Source organism: Hippocampus zosterae, chromosome 15 (genome assembly GCF_025434085.1).
Source record: "Hippocampus zosterae strain Florida chromosome 15, ASM2543408v3, whole genome shotgun sequence".
In the NCBI taxonomy this organism is placed as follows: domain Eukaryota; kingdom Metazoa; phylum Chordata; class Actinopteri; order Syngnathiformes; family Syngnathidae; genus Hippocampus; species Hippocampus zosterae.
The window spans coordinates 6,121,690-6,147,521 of NC_067465.1; the positions used below are offsets into that span (position 1 = coordinate 6,121,690).

Consider the following 25,832-nt stretch of genomic DNA (forward strand, 5'->3'; position numbering starts at 1 on the left):
TCAATAAAGCAGCTCAGCTTCTCCGCAATCAATCTCAGCATTTAGGAGGTCAATGAGAACACTTCCTGGGTGAGCGAGGGGTGATCACGACACACAACCGAAACAAAAATAACACCCAGTCTCCTTTGTCACGTTTGTCAGTGATGTCATGGCATTGACCAAGACGCAAAACCCCAACCCGGTTTGAAGATGCATTGTTCATATTCAAAGCACACCAATGCACAGTATTTTCATCACTCAAAGCCTCGACAATGACTTGCTGACCTGGACTACCCTTAGGTGCACTGTGGGTGTGTGTGGTGTTAAACCCCCACTGTAAGAGCGAAGAGAAGAGCTGTTGGCTCAAGCAGCTGAAGAAGTGGAGCGACATGGATGTGTGCCCGCTGGAAGATGGCAACTACGGGAGCGAGCTCCCAAACATCACCAATGCTCTCCCGCAGAGCAACCTTGCCCAGGGTCAGTACACAAACACGCACGCATTCTTATCATGAGGGGGCGTACCACTTTTTTTCCCCCCCCGAGTAGATTTCCTCATCCATTTTGCAGAGCAGAACTTCCTTGCCTGCCATTTGTCATCCATATGAACCTTAAATTATCTCAAGGATGGTTGACACGGCTCCTATCCGGAAGGTCAACGGCAGCCTGGTCGATTGTTAGCGATGTCGTAGTATCAACACTTTTGAGTCCAATTATGACTCCCAAAGCCAGAGTCTCAGCATTAATACCGATAGCAGTGCCTGCGCATGGCTACTTACAATCTCCACGTACAATCGCATAGTTTTGAGTGCGCGTTTTGTTTGTCAGACGCTCTGTCCCGGCCAAGGAGGACGGTGTTCAGCCGGGCGGTCGAGGCCTGCAACCTCCACTGGCAGGGCAGCCACCTTCAGAGGATCATCAGCAGTGATTACTACATGTCTCCGTCGTACCAGCGAGATGAGGAGAGTCTGCTGTTTAATCCCCAGGGCCTGCCCCTCTGGCTTGGTACGCACACACAAGCGCGCAGTGAGTGAAGCATGGCAAACCTTGAAAACGTTCATCGATGAGCAACAATGAAATGGGTACATTGGAATGGAGATGTTAATCTGACTTTGGCTATTCATTAGTTTCTCTTAACTTTTCACTTTCAAATGAACTTTATTATAGATTTATTTTTAAACAGTATTCTTAGCTTTAGCAACTTGAATCTAGAAATTATTCTTGTTTTTTTTTTTTACTTTAGACAGCTTTATTTTTGAAAACCTCATAAATTCACCCGATTGGAAATGATTCCACACTACACTGGATTCCCGCCGCTAACGCAGTGCAAACATGGTAGGTGTTGCATTTCTAGGGCTTCCGACTCACGACTACGCCAACAATCAAAACGGTTGACAATATAATCGTCGACAAGTTATTTATTTATGTATTCATTTATTTGGATCGTTGGTTTCGTCTCCAAAACTGTCTCCTTTCCTGCTTCTCCCGCTCGCTTTTGGGCTGTCTGCAACACACATGCACAGCCGTGGTCATCCGGGTCATCCATGATGTAAACAGAAGCTTTGCGGGAAATGCGATGTCAGTCACAAAGAAGACATAAAGGAAACAGCACGCGCACAATTTCTGTGTGTGTGTGTGTGTGTGTGTGTTGAACATGTCTCCACCTTGCCTCCTGTCAAACACACAGATCACGTCCCGACAGCATGCGCTCGTGTAGATGCCTTGCGTTCCCACGGTTACTCCAGGGAAGCCTTGCGACTGGCAGTGGCCATTATCAACACGCTCCGCCTCCTACAGCAGCGTGAGATGGATATCTATAAACACCAAAAGAAAGGTAATGCACACATCCACAACCACTTTTCTCGTCGACGTGTACTACAGTTGAACCTCGTTTCAACTTACCTCGAGGTGTACCTTGTAAGCAAATACAATAAAATGGAATAATAATCAAATAAAGAAAATAAATAACGTGAAATGTGGCCGTTATAGGAGTTTGACTAATTTGTGTCATATTTAGGGACAACTTGGTAAAGCAGGGGCCGTTTACTCTGCTTCTGTCCCTCCCGCAGAGCTTCTTCAGAGGGGTGTGACCACCACCACTAACCTGGAAGGTTGGGTAGGACATCCTCTGGACCCCATTGGCTGCCTATTTACAACACTCACCGAAACATGCCGGGTCGATGATGACAGCGCCATGGACACCGGAGGTACAAAATCACAACCGTGAATTGAATAACAGTCGCGTTTAGTTCAGAAAATCTTTGCGGCTATGAGCCAAAATCGTATTGCCAATTGATTTTTTTTTTTCCCCTCCACCCGTACCACCCGCTTTCCCGGTAAACTTTCAACTGACATCGTAAAACAAATCTAACCTGCACTGCAATGCCTCAAATCATGGTCTGATGATTTGTATTTATCGCCTCACTCGCCCCGTCCATAAGATGGTGAACCCAGACGTCCCGTCTACCACCATGTGCCAGTGTGGGGCAGTCATGATGGGGGAGAGTCCTACCTGACTCTTGCCTTGGAGGTCACTCTGATGGGCATGGGCCAACAACGGATTATGCCAGAAGGTCTCTACGCTCAGGACAAGGTATCAAAGTCGCTGAAGCGTGGATTGTCCATACATTTCAAATTTGCCTTTTCGTGTATGTGTGTGTGTGTGTGTGTGTGTGTGTGTGTGTGTGTGTGTTGCAACATCATGTCTTTAGCATATACTGAAGAGAATATTTTGCAATGTGTACCCTTTGAATCGTATGTGGTATGGTCTGCTACTCTGTAGGTGTGCCGCAATGAAGAGCAAATTGTTACAAAGCTGCAAGAGCTTGAGCTGGATCACGTGCTAGTCCAGACCCTCCGGAAACAGGCCATACAGCTACTGGAAGGTACAACAATCAAACGACCCCCCCCCCCCCCAAAAAAAAATCTCCATTCCAATACGTTTGAAAATACTTCTGAATAAAATATGTCTCTTGCCATTTTGAGTGATGAAAGTTTTGCATCTGCGCAGCTGGTCCATTCAGCGGTCTCGGTGAGGTCATCCACAGGGAGAGTGTTCCTATGCACACTTTTGCCAAGTACCTCTTTACTGCCCTGCTGCCACATGATGCAGACCTGGCATATAAGGTGGCTCTCCGCGCCATGAGGTCAGACTTTTGAACCGATTCGCTTGCATGCTCCGTCTCATGTTGATGCGCCACCTGTTAAATTGTTCAAAGAGGGCTTGGTCTCAGTCCAGTCCCTGCGTGATCCGTTGGATCATTTGTTGTTGTTTGTTTGTTTTCTACAGGAAGAACAAAAGTGCTGCTTTCTAATATTGGCATGGAATATGGTATAGGTTCTGTGTAGTCAGGCACAAAGGAACAAAATGAAGCTATGCGATACAACAATGGTCACGGACTAGTTGAGACAAGTCCATGCTGTTCACAGACCGGCAACCATTTTGTTTTTCCCATTGATATGATTGATATTTGCCATTCTTAAAGCACTGGTAATGACAACAAAGATAATGATTGGATTTTAACATCATGAACAGATGTTTTGGGGGTTTTTTTCCATTCATTTCAAACAGTGTTTTTCTACTGTACAACTGTAGACTAAAATAAACAATCATTTTGAAGTGATGATCCGACATCCGGCGTTCGCATCATTGCTCCTCGCAAATGTGACTCATCTAAAGATGACACGATTGATCGCTGCTTTCATCCGTTAGATGCCGGCTAGTTATTAGCGACAAAATTATATTGATTTTTTTTTTTCTTGAGAGTGACCATCTATTAAGACATTATCTTTGTAGCCTTGTCAATGGTACCAACCCGAAGTTGTGCATTTTCTTCTCCAGGTTGCCAGTTCTGGAGTCATCGGCAGGCTCCGGGGATGTCGGTCACCCTCATCACGGCATTTCCATCGTTCCAAGTCGATATCCGCGCTGGTTCACTCTCGGGCACTTGGAGTCACAGCAGTGTGAGCTGGCTTCGACCATGCTAACCGCCGCTAAAGGTAAACTCCCAGCTGTAAATCCAGCCGCGGTCTGATGGAGATTGCAAAGCAAAATCGTAACACTGCCTTTGCTCCTTATCGCCAGGTGATATGTTGAGATTGCGGACAGTTCTGGAAGCCATCCAGAAAAACATCCACTCTTCTTCCTTAATCTTTAAGCTAGCCCAGGATGCCTTCAAAATAGCTACACCTGCTGACAGCCCACCCGACATCACGCTGCTCAATGTGGCCTTGGAGCTCGGACTTCAGGTAGCGTGCGTGGGTGTGGGTGTTCGCGCGCGTGTCCCCGTACGTGCCTCAGTTTTCTCGAGTATTAGGACACATCTGTCATTCTGTAACATTCGGAGACACGGACACAATCTGCTTAGGCGCGGTTGTACTTTCCAGGCTGCTACGGCCTCACGCCAAACAAGAATTTCTCCCCACAAAATACACAAGTGAGCTTTGGCACACGAGACACTCCGCGGGGGTTATCTGGATAAGACAGTATTTGCGTTTGAAAGCTCTCTCATGGTATGAAATATACGCCCTGCCCTGATGAGGTTTGACATAGATACTTCTAAACAGGATGAGATCCAGATAAAGTTGAAACCATTGTGGATTCAAATCTATGGCCGGTATCGATTCAAATCCGATTGCGTTTGACGGCTTCTGTCATTTTTTTTTCTGTGTGTGGTTTGAACTGCTAAAAAATGCATTTTTGAACACTTGAAAGTTATTGTTCCCTTTGAGCACAGTTGCATGATCGTATTGTCCCCGTTCATGCGGCAGGTGATGAGAATGACTCTGTCCACTCTCAACTGGAGGAGGAGAGAGATGGTCCGCTGGCTGGTAACCTGCGCCACTGAAGTGGGTATGTTGAAACTTGAACTTCCCCTCACCGACAGCGGGCAATCATAATTGGCATTCTGACTCCTTATCATGTGGACATCGCTTGTATGATCACGTCGACGAGCTTGACTTTGAGCAGGGCTCGTTCTCTATCACGCGACGATCACCCAATTCTCTTATTCCATCGCTTGCGTCTCTGTTGCCCTCAGGCCTTCGTGCTCTGGTGAGCATTTTGCAGAGCTGGTACACGCTCTTCACGCCCACCGAAGCCACCAGCATTGTTGCGGCCACCGTTATGTCCCACAACACCATCCTGCGCCTCAGCCTGGATTACCCGCAACGAGAGGAGCTGGCCAGTTGCGCCAGGATGCTGGCGCTGCAGTGCGCCATGAAGGACCCCCAGAACTGCGCCCTGTCGGCGCTGACTCTCTGCGAGAAGGACCACATCGCCTTTGAGAGGGCCTACCAGATTGTGATCGAAGCGGCGTCCACCGGGATGACCTACTCGCAGCTCTTCACCATCGCCAGGTACATGGAACACAGAGGCTACCCGCTGCGCTCGTTTAAGCTGGCGTCCCTCGCCATGAGCCACTTGAACCTGGCTTACAACCAGGACACACACCCGGCCATTAATGACGTTCTATGGGCGTGCGCGCTCAGCCACTCACTGGGGAAAAACGAGCTGGCCGCCATCATCCCCCTGGTGGTGAAGAGTGTGCACTGCGCCACCGTGCTCTCCGACATCCTGCGGCGGTGCACCATGACGGCACCGGGTCTCGCCGGCATTCCCGGCAGGAGGAACTCTGGCAAGCTCATGTCAACGGACAAGGCGCCTCTGCGGCAGCTGCTGGACGCTACCATCTCGGCGTACATCAACACCACGCACTCTCGACTGACGCACATCAGTCCGCGGCACTACGGAGAGTTTATCGAGTTCCTGAGCAAGGCGCGGGAAACGTTCCTGCTGGCGCAGGACGGCCACATTCAGTTTGCCCAGTTTATAGACAACCTCAAACAAATCTACAAGGGCAAGAAGAAACTCATGATGCTGGTCAGGGAGCGTTTCGGTTGACCCCTCCCTTCGAGGAATCATTCTTTTCAGAAGAGCTCATCTTCTGTATTTCTATTTAAAATTCATTTGAATTTCTTTACTTGTTAAGTTGAGCCATTTGTTGACTAACATTTTCTTCTCCAGTGTGTGTGTTTTGTTTTGTTTTTGTTGTTGTTGTTTTAAATGTGAACCAGGAAGTGTTCGCAGTGCGTTGCTGTACTTCACTGAAACTGCTAAGAGGGGCAAATGGCTCAATACGTCAAAGATAAACGAGAAAACACGGCTGCTTTGCCCACTTCCAACGAATGTTGAATTACAAAAAAAAAAGTCATCAGATTGTGAAAAGCAGAACAAGCTTTCCTTTTTATGTGGCATGTGATACAAAAACCAAGAGATTAGTTAGACAGCTGATGCAGCTGAGGAGAAGTGAGCTTTAAAAGTGGAGGACAAAAAAAAGTGACCCTCTGAGGATGACAACACACACACAGTGTTACTATCAGACCTCACCTGTATTATTTATCAGCTTTAATGTCGCTGTTGATAAATCACTTTGTTTCATTCAGGGCTTGGAAATAGAGAAGGCAAGCCACAACAGCGGGGTAGGAAAAAAAAATCCAAAGACCAGACCAAAACAAGAGGAGACCAGTATCGGAAGAGCCGTTCTTTTTTTTTTTTCCAGATCCATGCACACACCTCCAATAATTAGATAACTCTCCAAACACATTTTAAGCAGCCATAACAATGTTGCAAGTGTATGAGGCGCTTGAAATCGTAACATGGGCCAACATTGTTGACATGTTCCCAGAAAGATTCGACGTCACCCTCAAAAGCAATTTTGAGTTGGACTTTTGAGCTGCTGTTCTTGGCAGTATCGGAACTCGAGTTCATCCTGCGGCGAGAGCGTTAATATTACCGGTCGGACAAAACGTCATTCTACAAGCACTTGACATAAATACCTCTTCAGGACTTTCCTGGCGTTTTCAGCATTTACTTCATTTATTTATTGATGTTTGCTAACTTGGTATAACAAAGAACGGCAGTCATCAAGCCCGTGATGTTCACAGGATGATTTAAAAAAAGGGACATTTTCTTGCTTGTTCTTTTTTTTTTCCATTCCATCCCAAATCCATGTTTTTTTCCCCCACTTTTATTTTTTTTTTAATTGCAGAAACAGAAGAATGAAAATGGAAAGAGGCTAAACATAGTTCTCAGGGACATCACAAAACGGAAAAAAAAAATAGTAGCATTAAGCATTTAAGATATTGTAAATATGAAAGTGTCAATTCAGAAAATTGTAAAATTCTAATTATTTATGATCAGTATGTTGTGTTTGTTTTATTTTAATTTTTTTAGGGGGGGGTGTAATTGAACTGTTTTGGTTATGGGGGATTTTAAAGCATTTTTTAAGAGCAAAGACTTTTCTCAGGTTCTCCTGTGTACATTTCTGTTTTGCTATATTTTACTGTTATTGTGTTTTGTTGTCGTTTTTAGCTTTGCAAGGAAAAAAATGTTTAAAAAAAACAAAAAAGATAGACGCCGCAGCAACAGCGTGTAAATTGAGGAAAATGGGCACAGTTGCATACTTAAACCTGACTATGCAGAACCACTCGGATGGGCTTCTAAAGACGGCTCCTTAAGTGCGCAAGCTGCTGATACGCAGTGGACCGAACCACCCCGAGAGAGGCGGCTGGGGGGGGGGGGGGGGGGGCGAGCAACCAAGCCGAGGTCCGGCCTGCGTTGCCACTCGGACAATGAACAAGTCGCTGACTTGGTTTTCTTGCAGCGTGCGGGTGAAAGCGAAACATTTAAACTGGGAAAATGCCTTTCTGACCTATCAATGTACAAAATGTTTTTTTCTTGACTTCTTTGTGAGGTTTGATTCAATCAGGACTTAAACGCCTTTAGTGTCTTCTCGAGGTGTCATGTGGTGGCGTTTATAGCCGCAAAAGACAGAACAACCCCGAAACGTCACAAAAAGCAACGACGAACAAGCGGGATGGCCTTTTGGATGTCCCCTCGTCTTGAATCTAGTGTTTGATATCATCCTCAGTCCAATTGTTTGGTGGCGGGCCCGTTACGCAAGCTGCTAGCCTCGGTGCGGCCGACGTGAAGCAGCATCGCCGACATCGATGATTTGCAGCAGACTCGATCTAAGCCGCTGCTGCATCATTTAGAAGAAGGCAACTTCCGCACGAAGTGAACGTCCAGTCGACGAACACGTGACCGGGGCAGGTACTTGCGCCCGTCGCTTGAACCGGAAGCTGCCGAAAGCTGCCTTTCCCGCCATTCGTCTTGTCAAACCAACAGCATCGTGACTTCCTCTGTCTCGCTTTGTTTGTTTACGCTTGCAGGAGGAAGAGGAGCTTTACGTATTTTTCCACATTCATTCCTTTTTTCTTCTTGCGTTTGTAGGCGAGTACTGTTTGCCGGTAGCAGTCATTCATTAGGTCACCCACTGTTTTTCCCGTTTATTTTGTTTTGGATTGTTTCCAACTCAAGGGAATATTGAAAGTGTTTGTTGCCTCTTTGTGCTACTGATTTTAAAAAAAGGTATTTTCCAGTATTTGTTGCCACAGAAGTATGATAGCTTAACATCACTTTTTTTATTTGTAATTTGTTGGGGAGGGGGTGTGGATTCTTGAGCTACTGTCTATAAAGCAAGAATTTATTACTATTTATGTATCGCTACTACCATTTTATATTGATTTGTGTTGGACTCTCAGTGCTTTTCTATGAATAAAAGTGTGAAACACGTTATACAGACTTATTTTGTCTTCTACTTGCGCCACCACCACTACTACGTCTGCTGCAAACAAAGCAAGGGAACATTTAAATCACACTTTACAGATCCGTAGTTGATTGAGAGAACACGTTCTAGAGCAGTGGTTCTTAACCTCCAGTGGCTGTGATCCCGATGATCGATCGCCAGTCAGCTATCTACTCAAATCTCAACATTATGAAGAACTCTTAAAACAACAACAACAACAACAAAACACAGCTGGAGACATAGTGCGGTACAGAGATGAAAATCAAACATAAGAAATAAAAACTAAGACTGAATCAGGTATGGAGTCTGAACCCAAGTTAAAGACCGAGAAGAAAAATGGGCGTCAAGATATCTTTCAAAAACATATTGTGATAGGGCTCTCTCGAATGTGCAGAGAGAGGTCATTCCTCAGTATGGGACCAGAAACCCAGAATATCCTCCCAAGACCCTCCGAGGCACCAGCAAGTCGTACAGGGAATCGTGATGACGTCGCTCCGAGAGGGAAGACATTAACTATTAACTCCACCATTTTTAAAATACAAGTGCATGTGATTGTTTTAGAGAAGGCGTGCGCAATATTTTATTCATGTTATACATCTTTGTGTTAGTGCGCACGGCACGATAAGCATCCTATCAGTGTCACTCACAAAATTGAACTTACTGTGACGTATGACCCGCATCACCGGAAGTTGTTAGCGGTCAGCCGTCTGCACCTGCAATTTGCGATCAGAGCTGTCGCGATATCTTCTTTTAATCATTACTTTCGGCCCAAGTTTGTTTTCTGTGCGATTCACCGACGGCACTGGCGACGAAAGGGAATCTGGAGTACCGGGAGAAGCATTTTCAAACGGTATACGTGAGCTACGGTAGTGAACACGCAGCAAAAGTGCGTTCCATGCCTTCGCGTCACGTCTCTAACTAAGGTAGGCAGTGAGTTCCTTTTCCACAAACTCTTGTATCCACTTTATTTTTCTGTTCCGTTCACGTCATGGCGTGTGTGCCCACGTGTGTGTATCTGCGGTGACTGGTCAATCGCGAGAGGTCGGTTGCTTGAAAAGTTCATCATTGGCCCTGTGTTTTTCATTTTGGTGTCTTTCTGCCTTGTTATGGTTGAACATACTTTGACCAACCAATAAAAATCATATATTGCTCTTACTCGCTGTTAAAAAAGGAAACCAAAACTCAAGGGTGACTGTAAAATTTGTTGTGAGGAATCATTCCTACCCTCGTCACAGTTGAATTACACTGTACAATGAAATGTATTTGCTTTTCATTTTTTTTCTCCAAGATTTACACATTTTGAGAGGGGTTCAACTTGTCTTTGTCTTTGCCTGATCTAATTATTGGAATAGTCGCTCTGTTGCCGATAGTCTGGCTTCGATCTCGAAAAAAACAATTGGTCCAGATCCCGTACGTGTTCCAGAATTGTTCCACCTCAGACATGGTCTGAGGTTCTCCATCAATTTCACTGTCTGGGCCCCCCATCCCACCACCCCAGAAAAGCACCTGGTGCCATTAATTCCACATTATCACCCTTCGGAGCAACCAGATTGGAACTAAATGAAGCACATGGAGGCTGATGCACTTCCATCAATCTTTCACTCATTTATCTCTAATCAGAATCTTTTTTTCTTCTATTCCTCCTTCAATGGCCCTTTTTCATTCATTACAGATTTCTGCGGAGCCATGAAACTAGACAATCAGGCCATCAAGATGTGCCGAGCACACACTATGAGTGTGTGTGTGTCAGTAAATTCGTCACAACGTGCGTGCGCAGCACCACACTGATTGGGCCACAGTAAATTTATATCAATTATCTCAGAAGATGTAGAAGTGATTTCAATCAGCTCTCTCTCTCTCTCCCTGGCCTCCAATTTTAAGATAAGATAAGATAAGATATCCTTTATTCATCCCACAATGGGGAAATTTACAGCTTCCAGCAGCAAGAATGTATGTAGAAAGGAGAAAGAGAAAAGACCAAAAAAAGAAACAAACTATAACCTCGCACAGTGAGTTGTGTAGGAGAAAGTAAATGAAAGTACTGAACTTCATTCCCTCAAACACAGATGCAACCAACATTCGATCCAGATTTCGTTGTATTTGTGTGGCAAAGTTCACTTGCACACACGTCCAAACATTTCGTACATCAACAACGATATTATTTCCCTGGCAAGGCCTTGAAAGGCGACCCGCACGTCTAAACGGATCTCCCATTTGTGTGGAGAGCAGCGGATTGATTGTTGTCCCCATCTCTCTTGCGCACATGCTCTCACTTTGATCCCAGACGATCCACCGCCGGGCTGATTCTCTCTTACCTTGACAACTATCAGCCAGAGTTTTTTTTTTTTGTCCGGTTGTCTCTGCTATTTACACAAAAGAGGGCACAACAAAAGCCCGTGTGCGTGCTCACGCGCAAGGTGTTTCTAGTGCTCTAGCCACACAAAGGCGAGGGATGAATGGAAGCCCACCTTCATTGAAGCAAGAATCACTCTTGTCCGTCCACATGGTGATGAATTCAGCTGCTCTTATTTGTGTGTGTGTGTTTTCAAACTCTCGCTCATGGTCATCAAGACTCCATTTCTTATACAGAACATCAATAAAGCAACGACAAGTGTTGGGACAGTCAAAATTAGACCATATTTTTTAATATTTGTCCATAGAGTTCTTTTCTCAGGATTTAGAGATAACAGAAGAAATAAATGCACATGTCGTGTCCAATATTCAAATTTTTGTTCCACTGTAATTGTGTTATTTCCCCGCCCCCAAACAGTCTATTGTCATTATCGTGTCTCCTTTCTTTTAGTTGAGGCGTATGTGGAAATTCGCCTTTTTTGGTATTGTTCATTTTTACTGTGGTGAAGTGAAGGCCTTCTGTTAAAATAACAGAGAATCAAGCCCGCTTTATTTTATTTTTACATCTACGCAAATGTGTTTGTAGCGTTGGAAAGTTGACTAAGTTAAGAATTTGAACATTTAGGGGTCGCTGCGTTCATTTTCCCATGACGTTGAGGTACATTTTGCTTACATGTCCACTTATTTGTTTTGTTTTTTTCCCCAGTTCCATCTGGCCGTTTGAGGGCAGCCATTGTGCTCACATGGCCGCAGGGCGGAAAGAAGTTTGGCACCCCTTGCTCCACATGGCGGGAAGTGAAAGTACAAATAATGCAGGTAGGAATCGGCACCATGGCTTGAAAAAAAAGGGGGGGGCGGGCGGAGGGTTAGAGCGAAAGCAAAATAATTCTTTCAATGGCCAAATCCAATTCCCGTGAGTATTTGCAGTTGAAGAAGCATTTGGATCTCAACACAACAACAACCACCCCAGAAACAACAACGGGATTTAATGGAATCTGCTTATGCGCTGTTCTCAACTGCAGCCTCACTGAGAAAAACATCATTTGGGATTAAGTGGGCTGCTTTTGTAATTCCTCGTGTAAAACGCCTCCATCCTGATTATATCTCATGCCATTTATTTTCGGGACAGCCTTTATGTGCTTGGTATTTACCGTCATAGACAACGATTGACCTCAAATCTGGCGGCGCGGTGGTTTGCTGCATTGATCCTAAAAAGATGACATTCAAAGTCCCATTTTTAAAGTGATGACAAAAGGCAAATGGATACATGTCAGGCTTAGCGATATATGCAAGCAAATAAAAAAAAAAGAAAATTGAGTTGAGTGAATTGGTCTAAAGCCAAGGGGTTCAAGTCATTATTGACGCGGATGCTTCGCGCCGTTGAAAGCAAACCAATGCGCCGCTCTCTGTCCAGTCAGTCGGCCATCCATAGAAAGTGAACATGAAAAGTACGCAGTCGACTGGATCAGCGAGTCAACTCGTATATTCCAAACACAACCGCCGCATTCCTGTGTAGTAGGAAAATAAATCAAATTGAAGCTGGCTTAGCGCTCTGTTCCCCCCCCCACCCCCCTAATAAAAAACTGATTCCACAGTCCCCTGCTGGAACTATTTGACCGACCTTGCATTTTTCGCCAAAGCTGCTTTTAAGATGAAGCGCTTTGATGGAATCTGTTCTCACTTTAAGCTTGATCTCGGCTGCTATTTCTGAGCTCTTGCCGCGCGCGCCTTGGAAGGGGCACCGTTGCGCCACGTAATAGCCATGTCGTGTCTCTTCAACACCAATGTTTTTGTCATGTACACGCACTTGCGGGAATGGGGTCATCCCATTGAAAATGACAACGCGTAATCCACTGGCGGCAGATTGATACATCGGAGATTAATCGAAAATCTTGTCCGCGAAAGCCGTCGTTTGTTGTGACTCAAAAGCTACGTAGGGTTGGGGAGTTGGATGGATTGAAGATGTTCATGAAAGAACTTCTGAAAATAGGTTGAAGTGGTGAAAAAAAGAGTCCAAACGCCATGACCGAGCCCCCGAAACAGAGCTTTTATTTCCTAAATCTTTTTGAGAAATCTTGAAGATTAAAATGAAAGGTCCACACTCGACTCGGTTCTCGAATGTTTTATTTCAAATCCAACGCGGTGGTGTACAAAGGCAAATTCATCATTCAAAATGGGTCAAGTTTTCCATTTTGCCATCCGGGTGTTAATTACAACAGCAATTCACATTTGTGAACATTTCCCTAGATTTGTTTGACCATCTGTTTTGAGTGCTGGTGCACCGCCTCCACGAAAGCACCCACGTTCTCCGGGTCCATGTCGGGATAAAGGCCGTGGCCCAGATTGGCAATATAGCCTCTGGTGCCGAAACCTTCCAGCATGTTCTTCACGATATCTGAAATGCGTTCCTGGAACGGGGAGAGAGAGAGAAAGAGCTCAGCCAAGGTTCGAATAACAACAAAAGTACGTTTGCTGTACACCGTCCATAAAATAGAGAGGATAAAGAATGTTTGCAGGGAGGCTGAAAATGAGCGTGGCCGAATTTTCTAAACGACGACGGTTCTCTTTGTTGTCTCGCGAGTCATTTCCATGCACACCCACAAACTACGGATGTGTCAATTCGAGCCACAGACGGGTTGCTTTCTTACCTTGGGAGCGTAAAGTGCACATGGGTCCATGTTTCCCTGAAGGCTAACTTTCCCTCCTGTCCGCTCACTGAATTGGAAAACACACACAGAGCCTCCTTCAGATGCAAATACTTGAGGCGTTTCAGAGAATTCAACCAAATCGAATCTTCCAATCAAATCTTCCTAAAATAGGAGCTGTAAGGATAATTTACTGAACTATCCCGAATCGTCAGTCTCGCAAAATAGAATACGTTGGCCCAGCTGTCTTGTGTCCATCTTGAACTCCACATAATTCTGTGTGTGTGTGTGTGTGTGTGTGTGTGCGTTACCGTGCTAAACGTGGGTCAATGGTCCAGTCAAGCCCGACCACTTCGTAATGAGACTGAGACAGGGCTTCTAGGGCATAATGAGCATCCTTTGCAAAAACGATCTGTGTGCACACACACACACAAAATTAATAGTGAACAATTTTGAGTGTGATCCTGAAGGCGCAACTCGTTGGTGCAATGCTGCCATCTATTGGCTAAAAAAATTATAACAACGACATGTTGGGCAATTCTTCATGAAGCCTTGAGAAATCGATGATAATGGAAACAAAGCATTGCAAACCACAATGCGGATAATTCGAAGAAAAGAAAGAATCATGTAGTCAAGTCAAGGGAATGAAACGGAGACACTGTGATATTCGGCCGAAGGTCCCCTTGCGTGTGCGCTGGCGTTCTCTCACCATGGGAACTTCCTGTCGTGCCTCATTGAGTTTCTCTTTGACGCGGCGAGCAATGTCATGAAGATAAGGGAGAGAGAACGTTTGAAACTCCAGCGGCCCCAAGATGCCGGCGTGGGACTCGAACACCTGCAAAGCCTGGACAGCCAAGGACGAGTCAGTCAGAAATTTGAAATGACAAATGTGGAGCAGGAGCTTCCAAGTTCAGGAAAACGGGATACTGTATCGTGCAAGATGATGTTCCGGTTAAACTAACGGCTACGCAAATGTTAGACGGGAAACGTTCTGTCGAAGTGAAACCGGCTGATGAGTGACCACGCTAGGTTGCGCAGGAGTTAAATTTGGGGCCCATTCTCCATTTTCCACGAAGCCTCATCGTACTGGCACGAGAGGACAAAGTCTGACCTGGGCTCCCGCCGCCACCTGGCCCAGCAGGTACTCGACTATCACGTCGGTGAGCATCTTGAGCAGCATGTGGCTGGCCTCGGGATGTCGAAACAGCCAACGCTTGGCCTTGGAGTGGGTGTTGGAACCGCCGCCCTCTATCATATAAGACATCAGCGTCCACTGTTCAGGGAACGCAAATGAATTAAGGACAGAAGTGGCGAGAAGTCAAGCCTTCCAGACCGGTCTCGGAACATTACCGGCGCTCCGGTGAATCCCATCAGTGGCACTTTGCCCTCAATCTTGTGCCTGGTCAGCGTGATGGCTTGGAAAACGTAACCCAGTTCTTTGGCGATGTCCACTTTGGCACGCAGACGCTGCAGGTCTTCTGGCTCCTTCAGAGGCTCTGGGAATGTAGGACCTTTGCCTGGCACCATCTGGACATCCATACCCATTGCCTGAAGGGAGGAAGGGAGAGAGAGAAGGAAAGACGAATGAGCGCCGTGCATTTAATCTTAACCGGCGGGGGATTGGTTTGGCAAATATGAGACGAGATATTGATCAAACTTTATAATATTGCCCCGTTCCCCCATCCATACCTTAAAATGGGCTGCCTGAGGTGCGCGTGTTTAATCAAATCAACACCATATGGTTAAGTTTACCTGTGGAACGACGAGGATGTCCGAAAAGATGATGGCGGCATCAAATGGAAAACGCCTCAAAGGCTAAAAGACAGAGCGGTTCAATTTAAATGATAATACTACATAGTAACACAGAATAATAATAATCATCATCATGACGCATAAATAGTAAATTAATTCATTTGCCCCTCCCCCGGTTGGTTGCAAAAGCTGGAATTGGCTCAGTGGAACATGGGGCGGAGCTAAATGTCACTTTCATGACAGGTCAGACACCTGAAAAAGGGTTCAGTTCAGCAAGCCAACAAATATGTTGCCAATGCGTGGGATTTTCCCACACAGCCATGACACCAGCATGGTGTGAAAACATCTGGGAAATTGTGAAAAGAATGTATCAAAAGTGACTTCATTTATTACATTTTAAAACATCAAATGTCACTTACTCAGCAGGTTGAAGCATAACAACAAACGCTTCGAGGTCGGACACAAAGTGGCAAGCAGGAGTGAAACTTGAAAGTTATCAAGTAATTTATTCACGTCATATAGCAAAGAGCAATGGCATACCTGTAACGTAAGCTCGCAGCAGGCGTCTGGCGACCGGCATGTTTCAAAAAAGTCTTTACCTGCCCTGAATTCACGAAACTCTGCAAATGTGACCAAATATTACTCATTGCAATGGATGCTGCATAGTTGAACCAGCTGTCTGGTTTGTGGAATAGAGCAGCAAAGAGCTCCCCGTACCAGGTAGGTATCTTCCAGCCTGTCTCATACACCAGACGGGGACATGCTCGGTTTGTTCACCTCGAGCTGCTCGTAGGAACGTGTCATTCTGGAGTTGAGGGAAGTCTTCGGGCCTGGACGGAATATCACAATGTTAAAGTTACAAAATGGCTTCTTTTTTTTAAAGACAATGTCTCAGAGTGAAGTTCAGTTATCTAAACTACAGTCGTCCCACCCTCCACTGGTGGCAAGGACAGATAAGACGAGCACATCTTATCAACCTCCCAATACCATTGAAACAGTTGGGGGGGGGGGGGGGGGGGCAGTGACAGGCATGTCATGCATCCCGAAATTCCACTAAAGGTGAAACAACGGTGAATATAGTAGCATTATTGAGGAGCCATGCGATTATACTGCACTAGCTGGTTCGCTGCCCTCCGGGCGGCTCTTCAGCTAGTTCCTGCGGAAGGCTGGTAAGGTGGGCCTTTGGCCCACAAAAGTGTTGTTGCTTGGTTCAACTTTTTGTTCATCTTCATTGCTTATCGCGAAAATAAAGAGATGTTTAGCTCTACTAAATAACTAACAATTTCATTGCAATGCTTGTGGGTAGACAACATTATTTCGCTAAGATGCCCGCGAGATCGTAGTGAGCCACTGCCTGAGCGGCGCAGTGGCGGTCGCTAAGATGCCCGCGAGATCGTAGTGAGCCACTGCCTGAGCGGCGCAGTGGCGGCGCGCAGCGGCGCGGTGAAGTAGGTACGTTTTGAAAAGGGACAGACGGAAGGACAGACCGCGTGCGGGACGACGCGCAATAAATATATAGATTGCTATCATCCTATTTGTGGGCAGGTAAATTGTAAAAGTAAAACAACAGCGAAGGTTTTTATTTGAAAGGCTTGTCAACAAGGACGTGCCCGAAAACGAGCCATGCTTTCATAACAATGACGGATACGAACGGCAGGATCACGATGGTAAGAGTACAATCCAAAGCGGACTACTCACAGGATGAATTCGCCCTTGCTCATGTCGGCCAACCTGAAGAACAGAGGATCTTTCTTGAGGAAGATGTCAAGTGAGACACGCACCACCTCGACTGACACTTCCCACTCGCTCAGTTTCCCACAGCAACTGTCACTTGCAGGGCGCGGCCATTTTGGACCCGCGTGACCAATCCGGAAACTACACTTCAAAATAAAACGGTAGCAGCACAACGTATACCATGTCATTATCAGTAATTAGAAAAATAAAATAATATTTTGTTTCACCAATTACTGAGTTGCCAGTTTGAATTGCCATTTTTAATGATGCAGAATCATAATATAATGCATATATGAGAGAATATAAGACTGCAGTATTGTGGTTGACTGCTGACTTTTGTGAACGTGGCATAGGTCCGGGTGGTGTACATTGGAGGGGGGCTCTCTCAATGTCTGTCGTGTGACAGAGTCTCCCTTTTACTTAAAATTAGTTGGGATAGACTCAATTTCCGCACAAACCAAGTTCTTGTTGAAAATGCATGGATGGAATATATAAATTACATATTGTCGACATATCACCATTGTATTTGTAACATACATAATGCAAAAACAAAATAACAGAGTATCCAAATCATCACGCAGCAAACAAAAGCTACACCATTCAACAAATCTTTTCATGCCTTCAACAGTTTTGAGTCCTCCTTTGGCTAAATTGAGATTTAACACTCAAGTACCGGTAATAGTATTTAAACTTATCAGCAATGCAGGCTCATGGCTTAAAAAAGGAAGCTGAAGTACTTCAACATGAAGCAGGTTATACACTTGACCAGTCACTGAAACATGCAAATCAAGCACCCTTATGAAAAAGGAAAAAAAAGGCAGTTGCAATGTCAACGCATTATGCAGGTTGACATTTCGGTTAAAACTTATTTGCTATGGAACCACATGATCATGTTTTCACTCGGGTTTAGGAAAATAAAAACTACAAATTGCAATTGGGACGATGAACACCTATTTAGATTTTATGTATGCCTTAATTTAAATGGTACCGATAAAATATGCATTTATATTTCACTTGATAAATTTTCAAAGAGAATTTCCAATTGATACAGTTTGTGTTCATGTTGAATTTGTCCTCTAACATCGGAAATCTTAAAGATGGTGAATTTTTTAACTCTCTCTCATATCATTTCAACATGATGCGAAGCCTCGAAGCAAATGTCAATTAAAATCAAAATAAAAAAATGACAGAGCAGTACAATTATTCTACTTATGTTCCTGTGGTGTGGTGGAGACATTTTCACAATTAACTTTCATAAATACAACGCCTCGAGTGACCGCAGTCAAAACCGCAGCTCTGCGCAAGGAAGAATTTCTCCGACAACCTCTAAGGTTGTTGCTGATACTGTTGCTCGGTGGAAGTGCAATAGTCATCGAGGACGCTCTGCATGTAATCAAAAGTGGGCCTGTCATCCGGCGCGCTCTTCCAGCAGGACATCATGATGTTGTACAGTTCGGCGGGACAGTTGTCGGGGCAGGGCATCCGGTAGCCACGCTGCACTGAGGACATCACCTCCGCTTTTGTCATGCCTGAACAAAATACACCGACAAGGAAGGAGGTGCTGGTCAAATGCAGTTCAACTGGTCGAGTTGCGGTCAGAAGGCAAAAGAGGTCCAGTCGTTGATCAATATACTCTCTCTCGCAGCGGGAACAAATGCAGATAACGTTGAGTTTTTTTTCTCTCCGGCCGCACGACTGTCGTTTCTACCAACTGTCAAACACCGGTGTGCTAAACGTGGCATTTCGACACTTGAGGGAGATTTAGGATATATTAAAATGCTTTAGCGATGGTGGATTTGAGAACATTTCTCACTTTGGCACCAATGCCATTGAGTTCCCTGAATAGGGAGAGCAAGGAATCCAAGCTACTTCGGAGGCTCCGATTGCAATGGGCCTGAAATAAATCGGAACCTCCTCACCGCATAATTCATGCCGTTAGCATCCCATATAAAACCATGCGTACAAACGGATTAAATTTACCGTATGTGTACATATTTAATATACTGTGCATCTGGCTCAGATGAATAATCCATGATATGTATGTCATTATGGCGGACGTAGTTGGATTTGAGTAAATAGCGGTAACTCCAAGATGTAGCATGTATTATATAGTGTGTAAGATGGTTACCGTGGTGCAAAGTACAGTAACACTTTTTAGAGCCGCGACGAGATGAAAAATGAGTCGGTGTAAAGTTGCAATCGTACGGCAAAGATGTGTCAATAAAAATAAGGAATGCTCGAAACAACCCAACAAAAGAGGACATTTAATTGCATTTCCGTTGTTTGTGAAACTGCCCTATGTGGGGGTGGAAAAAAATTAAGATCCTCAATATTTTAATATTTTAAAATAGTTTTTAAAAAGATGGCCCAAATAATTCTACGCCATATATTGTCATGCAGTTGTTGTAATGGCATGATCAGGTTTTTTGGTCCACCAACAAGATGCGTCAGATTCATTCACTCATGTTTACCTGGATAAGGCATTTTCCCAAGCGTAATAATCTCGTAGAGCAGAACTCCAAAGGACCACATGTCTGACTTGATAGTGAAGGAACTATAGTTGATGGCCTCGGGCGCAGTCCACTTGATGGGGAATTTGGTTCCTGGGGTGGGCAAACACAGACGGCACAACATATCCTTTGACACTGAAACAAAAATGGATCTGGGTCCGATACCTTGCCGTACGAAAACTTTTTACACCAAAAGTCCCACACACACCCTCTTTGGCAGTGTACTCATCATCACTGATGACTCTCGCCAGTCCAAAATCGGCAATTTTACAGAGCAGGCTCTCAGACACAAGAACATTTGCTGCTCTCAGGTCTCGGTGGATGTATTTCTTCCTCTCGATGTATGCCATGCCTTCTGCGATCTGCGGTGGATTGAGGAGCAAAAGAACGATGACGAGAAAGCTGGTCGGTACGTCATTGACTATTATCAACATGCATGAAGAAGTAAAATGGATGGGACAAATTCGGATGGGACAAAACATCGGAGTGAACGAGGAGGTAGCGAGGATCACCTGTGCCGCAAAATCAATGAGCTTGGGCAGTTGCAGTTTACCGCACGCGTCACTCTTGAGGAAGTCCAGTAGGCTCCCTAATGTCCAGAGAGTGGAAGGAAAAACAAAAGGCATCTGGAATTTTGCATTCGGAAATATTCGCGATGAACAATAAAATCCCAAAGAGAAGAGCATATTCCCATTTTCAAACTTTGCTTTTAATCTGCTTGACTATCTTTGGGAAATATGCTACTCGCAAAAAGTTTGGGATGTTGGTGTCAAAAGTTCACGCTACAGCGATATCAAAAGTGTGAGGCGCAATTGCTAACTGCGATGGTCCACAACCCACCCAGGTCAAGTCTAAAACCCACTAGCAGAGTGTTATGAAGAAATGATACCGTGGAAACAAAAACTCATCATCATCATTGCTGCACTCCAATTTGGGGCTGAAATAATGCCGACTGTCTTCTGTGATGGAGTTTACCGTTGGCCATGAATTCAGTGATGATGTATATCGGCTGCGTCTTTGTCACCACAGCGTAGAGACGCACAAGTCTTTCGTGCTGTAGCGTCTTCATGATGTTTGCTTCTTCCAGGAAGGCGTCCACCGTCATGGTGCCCGGTTTCAGCGTCTTCACGGCCACTTTGGTTATGTGGTTGTAGTAAGCTGGTGAATGAATACGGGGGCAGGAAAAAAAAATGAGAACGTCAAAGTCAAGAATGCAGGACGGTATTAGCTCTTTGTCGCAATTCGTCACGTTTCTGTTGTCTGGACAGGTTGTCCTGATGCCTGCGGCGGTGAAGCTCTTGGTGCTGTGTGCCTTTTTGGACTTTGTTTTTGTTTGTTTTTTCACTCATATGTGCCATTGGCAGTGTTGGGGAAAAAGAAGTTGTTCAGGTCATAGTTCAAAAAGTGAACTCGGCCATGGTGTGCTTTTTCCAAGACAATACGGGCGACCACGCTGGCGTTTCCCCTTTGTCACCGCCCATTCGGTCGGAAATGGAACTGCCACCCGAGTAGAGATGATTTGTTTTTTGGGGAACGTCGTAAATCGGAGATGCTGATGTATCGTTTTCCCTTTTGTTGTCCTCTTCATACTCACCCATCCAGACTTCTCCAAACTGGCCCGCTCCTAGTTTCTTCACCATCGTAATGGAGTCTTTGGAGATCTCCCAGGCGTCCTTATCCCACGGCTTTTGAGCTTGGGGCTTTACGCACGGACGGTCCAGTTTACGACACAGGCCATCTGCTTTGTCTAGAACACACACGGGCAAACACTTTTTTTACAGCGATATTCATGACAACCTATGAAACGGATCTTCCGAAAGGTATCGGTGGATAGCGAAAAGTGCTAGTTCTGGCTACGAGCATAAGAGAGCAACTTCTACCAGCGTGAGCCTCAATACTGTCATTCAAAATCAGTCGGTTTCTCAAGGCTAAATGTTTTTTTTCTCATTAGAATTGCAGATCAGAGGTACGGAAACGGGGCCAATCACTTTGAGAACAGCGCATGAATATGAAGAGGGGGGGTTCTGAAGATCATCACGAACATCTCCCCTTTTCGCTGAACGTTGTACTCACGGCGGTAGTGTTTGATCATGTTGCCGACGTCGGGGAAGGAGATCTTGGGAGAGATGTAGAAACCGCCATCATCCAGCTTCCTGATCTTATAGTGTTTGACTGATTCTGTTGCCTGGCCGTCAATGTCTCGTATGGACAACGAATAGCTGCCTGGGGAGGGACAAAAGGATCGGGGTCACAAGTCAGACACGACAATGGTTCCGATCACAGAAAAAGGCCCTCCCAAAAGAATGCCAACGGGGAAAATATGACTGTCGCAATGTGTTTTCCATACCTTTGGAGGTTTCACTTTCCCTAATCAGAAAAGCCCCGGGTTTGTTGGTCGGCGCCAGTAGCTGCCTCTCTGCATCTTTTCTGCTAATGTCCTTGAAAAACCACCTGCAACGGTCGATGATTAAATGTGTGGTTGGCATATGAAGGGCTGGTTGTTCTTTTTTTTTGTGTGTGTGTGCCAGATGACTTCAATAAAATAGATTAAAATGCAAAAAAGATCATCAAGGGACGTCCAACTCACGGCCCCAAGGCCAGATCCGGCCCACCGCGACAGCAAGTCCCGGGAGTCAACTTGCCAAAATTGGTTCAGAAATGTCAAATTAACACATTCATATTTTGCAACGCTGTTTCCACTCACTGAACAAACTATGACAGTTAACGTATTTCAAAACTATCCATCTATTACTTTGTTGCAGAATGAAACATGATGAGACGATGCAACATTTTTGTGCTTTCACGGTCAGTCATAACGGCCCACCAGGGGAAGACGTGACTCCGACAATGAATTTTGACACCCCTGGTGTAGCAGTTAGCCTGTTTAGCTCACGGACGAGAACACCATGTTCTTTATTTTTTATTTTATTTTATTATTTTTTTCCCAAAGAGTCTTTCCCGAACAATTTGGTAGCTAGCTAGCTGTCTTTGATTCCCAGTGTTTGCTCTTGGGGCGCAGTCATGGTTTGGTCTCCTGAGTGAGCAAGGAGGCACAAAGCTGAGAGCGATTGCTAATCAGCTCCTGCTGTGGAGGCGCACAGGTGGGAGCGACCTGGTAATCAGTTTCCCGGTCTTGTCAGCGAGACGCTGGATCCTTCTTGTTAGCTTGTAGCCATTTGCTCTTGTAATTCCACCTTGTCGCCTTCATTTTGTTTTTGGTGCCCGTGAGTTTTATCATCTTCCTGTTGAGCCTCCTTGCTCCCTCTCCTCATCACCATAAGCCTCATCGTTTTGGTGCTTTTTTTTTTTTTTTTTAATGTTGCCAGGCACCATTGTTTTTCGCTTTTCCTGGCACGTTTTGTTTGCCAGTGTTTGTTCTCTTTATATTTAGAAGTTTTGGACACTTTCTGTTTTTGAAAGAAATACTGTGAAATGATCTGTACACGCTGTTACTGTCTCAGAGGTTAATTGGAATCTAAAGCACAGGCCCGCTTGCGTGGACTTCAGTTCCGGGTGTTGCGGATATTCCAAATGACGTATTGGTCGTTTTCCATGGGTGAAGCTGTTCCTAATATTTTGTCACTCTCCTCCAACCAGCTGAGGTAAGCAAAGCGTGACGGCTCTCATGACGCAATAACACTCCCCACCACTGATCCAGACAGACAGAGAGACTCACTGCTCCGTTTCCATGGTGTCCACTCGGGCCACGTAATTGGACGGAATGAAGCCGTGTTTGTCGGATGTCAGCGATTTGGCTCTCCACCACTCGCCGTGTCTGCAAAGCGTAGTCACGTGTCGTACGTGCAATTAGTGGATCCCGCCTGGCGTTCTGAACCAACGTGACTGTTTTTTTGTACACTATCAGATATTCAGACACTCACTCCTCAAGAATTGTCATCTTTTCTCCTTTGTTGAATCCAAGGTCATCAGGATGAACGGCTTCATATGGGTAAAGGCCCACCACGATTTGGCCAGTCATGTGTTGCTCTAACAGGGGGGGGAAGAAGAAGAGTTATAAGAATAACCTTCGCCTCATTTATTTTGTCAAAAGGTTACTGGAGTTGGGATGGAGCGGAGGCCGTGATTGGCACGTCTGCCACACAGTCAAAAAGGTCTGGCTTTGAATCATAGCTTGGACCTGCCTCTCTCTGTCATTCCTTTGCATTTTCTGGTGTTGGTTTGATTCCGTTCGGCCGACTTCTTTTTCACATTCCGGTAGCATACACGTCAGGTTAACTCAAGACTCAAAATTGCCCACAGGTGTCACTGTTAGTGTGACGGGCTGCTGGTGCCGTCAGATGGAGCAAGGCATGCAAATCGGAATTGGGGCAACTTCCCCAGACATTAGAAGACTCCTTGGTCCATTTTCCGACCCGCTTTATCCTCACTAGGGTCGGGGGGGGGGGGGGGGGGGCTCTGCACTGTGAGGTCCGCGCGCAAAGCACCGGACCACTACCGGTTTTCACCAATAATTTAAAAATGACAACTTGATGAGCCTAAAAGTGAGAATTGAAAAAAAGACAACATACCCTCTCTCCTTTGAAAAACCTGACCGGGCAGCACGCAGTTATTCTGTTAACAGCAGGCATCCATGTTCAGTTGTCTGTCTTAGGTCATGTTAAATTCATGACCTACCGTCTGCTGACTGATCTTCTCCTTGGCGGGCTCACTCGGCGTGCGGTTTAGTGTGGACTTGATGCAGCCCATCTCGTCTGCTCGGGGACGTAGAAAAGGGAAATGTGCGTACAGTACTACAGACGGTTACCATGTTTTGTTCTGGCAAAAACATTTGCCCCCCACCCCACCCCGCACCCGAAAGAAAGTAGTATTTCCCATCCTCGGGCCGCAGTCCTGCTCGTTTTCAAAGTTTCCCCTCATCTCACATCTCACACCTCTGATTGACATGATCAGCAAGCCCCGTAAAATCTTGATCATTTCAATCGGATATGTTGGAAGAGGGCAAATGTCTAAAACAAGCGGGACTACGGCTCGCTCGGACCGGAGTTGCCCACTCTCACCTGAGACGGTGTCTCTTTATTCGGTCTGGACATTAAAAGGATTGGGAAAGTTGGCCGGAACGCCACGAGAGCCCTGCTTTCAGTAGCCGTTGTGTTTTCATCGGCCTTTCGGGCGATTGTGCTGGGTGCCCCAAGAATTTGGCCTCGAAACCAATGACGTGACGTGAAAAAAATCATCCGAGCGGCGAGTCGTGTGTACATAGAGTACGTCTGCTGGCGATGTTTGCAAAATGAGGTCAGTGCTCCGCATTTCTGGTTTGAAAAAAAGTCAGAGGGGGACTTCGGTCGACCTTCTCTCGGGCCGGTCAACGAGATCGGCTCCTGATGATAGTTTTCAAATCAAACACCGGCGGTTCACTCTCGATTGCGAGCAGTTCATTTGGGGAAATTCGTCAATTTGAAATGACGCTCGGGCTCCAACGGTGGCTCGTGTTGTCGCTGCCCCTCGGGCTCTATTTGTAACGTGACAGTCGGCAAACAAAACAGGCGGAAACGGTGGCTCCGAACAGATTAGGAGCCTGCGCGCCAGCACAATGAGCCACACAGAACTTCCTCCTGAAACAACGGACTGTGTGAAAACTGAGCGCAGGCAGGAAGAGTCTTCTTCCATTTAGACGTAACGCAGAGTTTCGCGCCAAGGTTGAAAAGGCAAACATCGGAAAATGACCCCTGCAGAGAGAGACTTAAAATAATTTCATAGTCTCCTTAAAAACGGAGGACAGAGAATTCTTTTCAGGACACCCACCCTAATAATTCACCCCTCTGCGCACAATGACCCTGCTGGTTGTTTGTCCCTCACCCGTCACACAACATTGTCATTACCTCTTGACGTGTGAGCAAGTCGTTAATCCAGTGTGAACGCGTTGGCTGCTCCGCAGATTCGCCGGGCGCTTTTCCACCTCGGCTGGCCCAACTCGCTCACTGAACTGCTGCTGGCGTTGATCTCGGCAGCCAGGACAGCCAGCCCCCAGGATGAGGAACTTCACAGAAACTGGTTGGTGATTTTTTTTTTTTTTCTTCCTCAATGAAACTTCCTTGTGCATCATTATTTGCATAAATGGCAACACACACACACACGGGAACGGCATGCAGAAGGCGGCTTTTGGAAGCTCTTAGCGGCCACAAAATTAGCGAGGTTTTGTAAAAATATTGTCTTTTCATGATTCCTAAAGCAATCAGCCACGACTTGCAGGGATA

General features: G+C 45.6%; 3 protein-coding genes and 1 long non-coding RNA gene across 8 annotated transcripts in view; 2 read left to right on the forward strand and 2 right to left on the reverse strand.

The window, feature by feature from the left end:
- zswim5 (zinc finger, SWIM-type containing 5) overlaps positions 1 to 8,614 on the forward strand; it is a 28,902-nt gene extending 20,288 nt beyond the window's left edge. The window contains exons 6-16 of one of the 2 annotated variants that reach the window (XM_052087101.1): positions 280 to 456; positions 805 to 1,002; positions 1,664 to 1,810; positions 2,046 to 2,183; positions 2,418 to 2,569; positions 2,759 to 2,861; positions 2,987 to 3,122; positions 3,818 to 3,975; positions 4,061 to 4,224; positions 4,747 to 4,828; positions 5,016 to 8,614. In XM_052087101.1, coding sequence (XP_051943061.1) covers positions 280 to 456; positions 805 to 1,002; positions 1,664 to 1,810; positions 2,046 to 2,183; positions 2,418 to 2,569; positions 2,759 to 2,861; positions 2,987 to 3,122; positions 3,818 to 3,975; positions 4,061 to 4,224; positions 4,747 to 4,828; positions 5,016 to 5,878 — 2,318 coding nt within the window. In that variant the 3' untranslated portion in view covers positions 5,879 to 8,614. The remainder of the gene's footprint in view (positions 1 to 279; positions 457 to 804; positions 1,003 to 1,663; positions 1,811 to 2,045; positions 2,184 to 2,417; positions 2,570 to 2,758; positions 2,862 to 2,986; positions 3,123 to 3,817; positions 3,976 to 4,060; positions 4,225 to 4,746; positions 4,829 to 5,015) is intronic. The other variant, XM_052087102.1, reaches the window with a different exon arrangement.
- Positions 8,615 to 9,282: 668 nt separating this feature from the next.
- LOC127587624 (uncharacterized) lies at positions 9,283 to 23,734 on the forward strand. Of its 3 annotated transcripts, XR_007958809.1 has the most exons (4): positions 9,283 to 9,547; positions 11,683 to 11,792; positions 23,483 to 23,566; positions 23,669 to 23,734. It is a non-coding gene; the product is annotated as an uncharacterized LOC127587624 (long non-coding RNA). The 3 variants fall into 3 exon arrangements; XR_007958810.1 differs by lacking the exons at positions 23,483 to 23,566; positions 23,669 to 23,734 and adding an exon at positions 21,569 to 21,683; XR_007958808.1 differs by lacking the exons at positions 23,483 to 23,566; positions 23,669 to 23,734 and adding an exon at positions 21,220 to 21,338.
- Positions 13,084 to 17,238, reverse strand: urod (uroporphyrinogen decarboxylase). The gene is made up of 10 exons (XM_052046095.1): positions 17,072 to 17,238; positions 16,091 to 16,203; positions 15,914 to 15,993; positions 15,374 to 15,436; positions 14,972 to 15,169; positions 14,733 to 14,894; positions 14,331 to 14,465; positions 13,933 to 14,033; positions 13,625 to 13,691; positions 13,084 to 13,384 (listed from the first exon to the last, which is right to left on the reverse strand). Exons 1-10 carry the CDS (start codon positions 17,092 to 17,094, stop codon positions 13,220 to 13,222), a joined length of 1,107 nt encoding a protein of 368 aa, XP_051902055.1. The 5' UTR covers positions 17,095 to 17,238; the 3' UTR covers positions 13,084 to 13,219.
- On the reverse strand, positions 17,590 to 25,600 carry lyn (LYN proto-oncogene, Src family tyrosine kinase). 2 transcript variants are annotated; one of them, XM_052046092.1, is made up of 13 exons: positions 25,458 to 25,600; positions 24,253 to 24,329; positions 24,147 to 24,189; positions 23,499 to 23,604; positions 23,294 to 23,392; positions 21,965 to 22,068; positions 21,691 to 21,840; positions 21,212 to 21,364; positions 20,593 to 20,775; positions 20,130 to 20,206; positions 19,826 to 19,979; positions 19,579 to 19,710; positions 17,590 to 18,636 (listed from the first exon to the last, which is right to left on the reverse strand). In XM_052046092.1, the coding sequence occupies exons 2-13, from the start codon at positions 24,322 to 24,324 to the stop codon at positions 18,434 to 18,436; spliced, it is 1,476 nt and encodes a 491-aa protein (XP_051902052.1). In that variant the 5' UTR covers positions 24,325 to 24,329; positions 25,458 to 25,600; the 3' UTR covers positions 17,590 to 18,433. The 2 variants fall into 2 exon arrangements, with proteins under 2 accessions (XP_051902052.1, XP_051902054.1); XM_052046094.1 differs by having other exon boundaries at positions 24,253 to 24,332; positions 25,458 to 25,594.
- Positions 25,601 to 25,832: the final 232 nt, after the last annotated feature.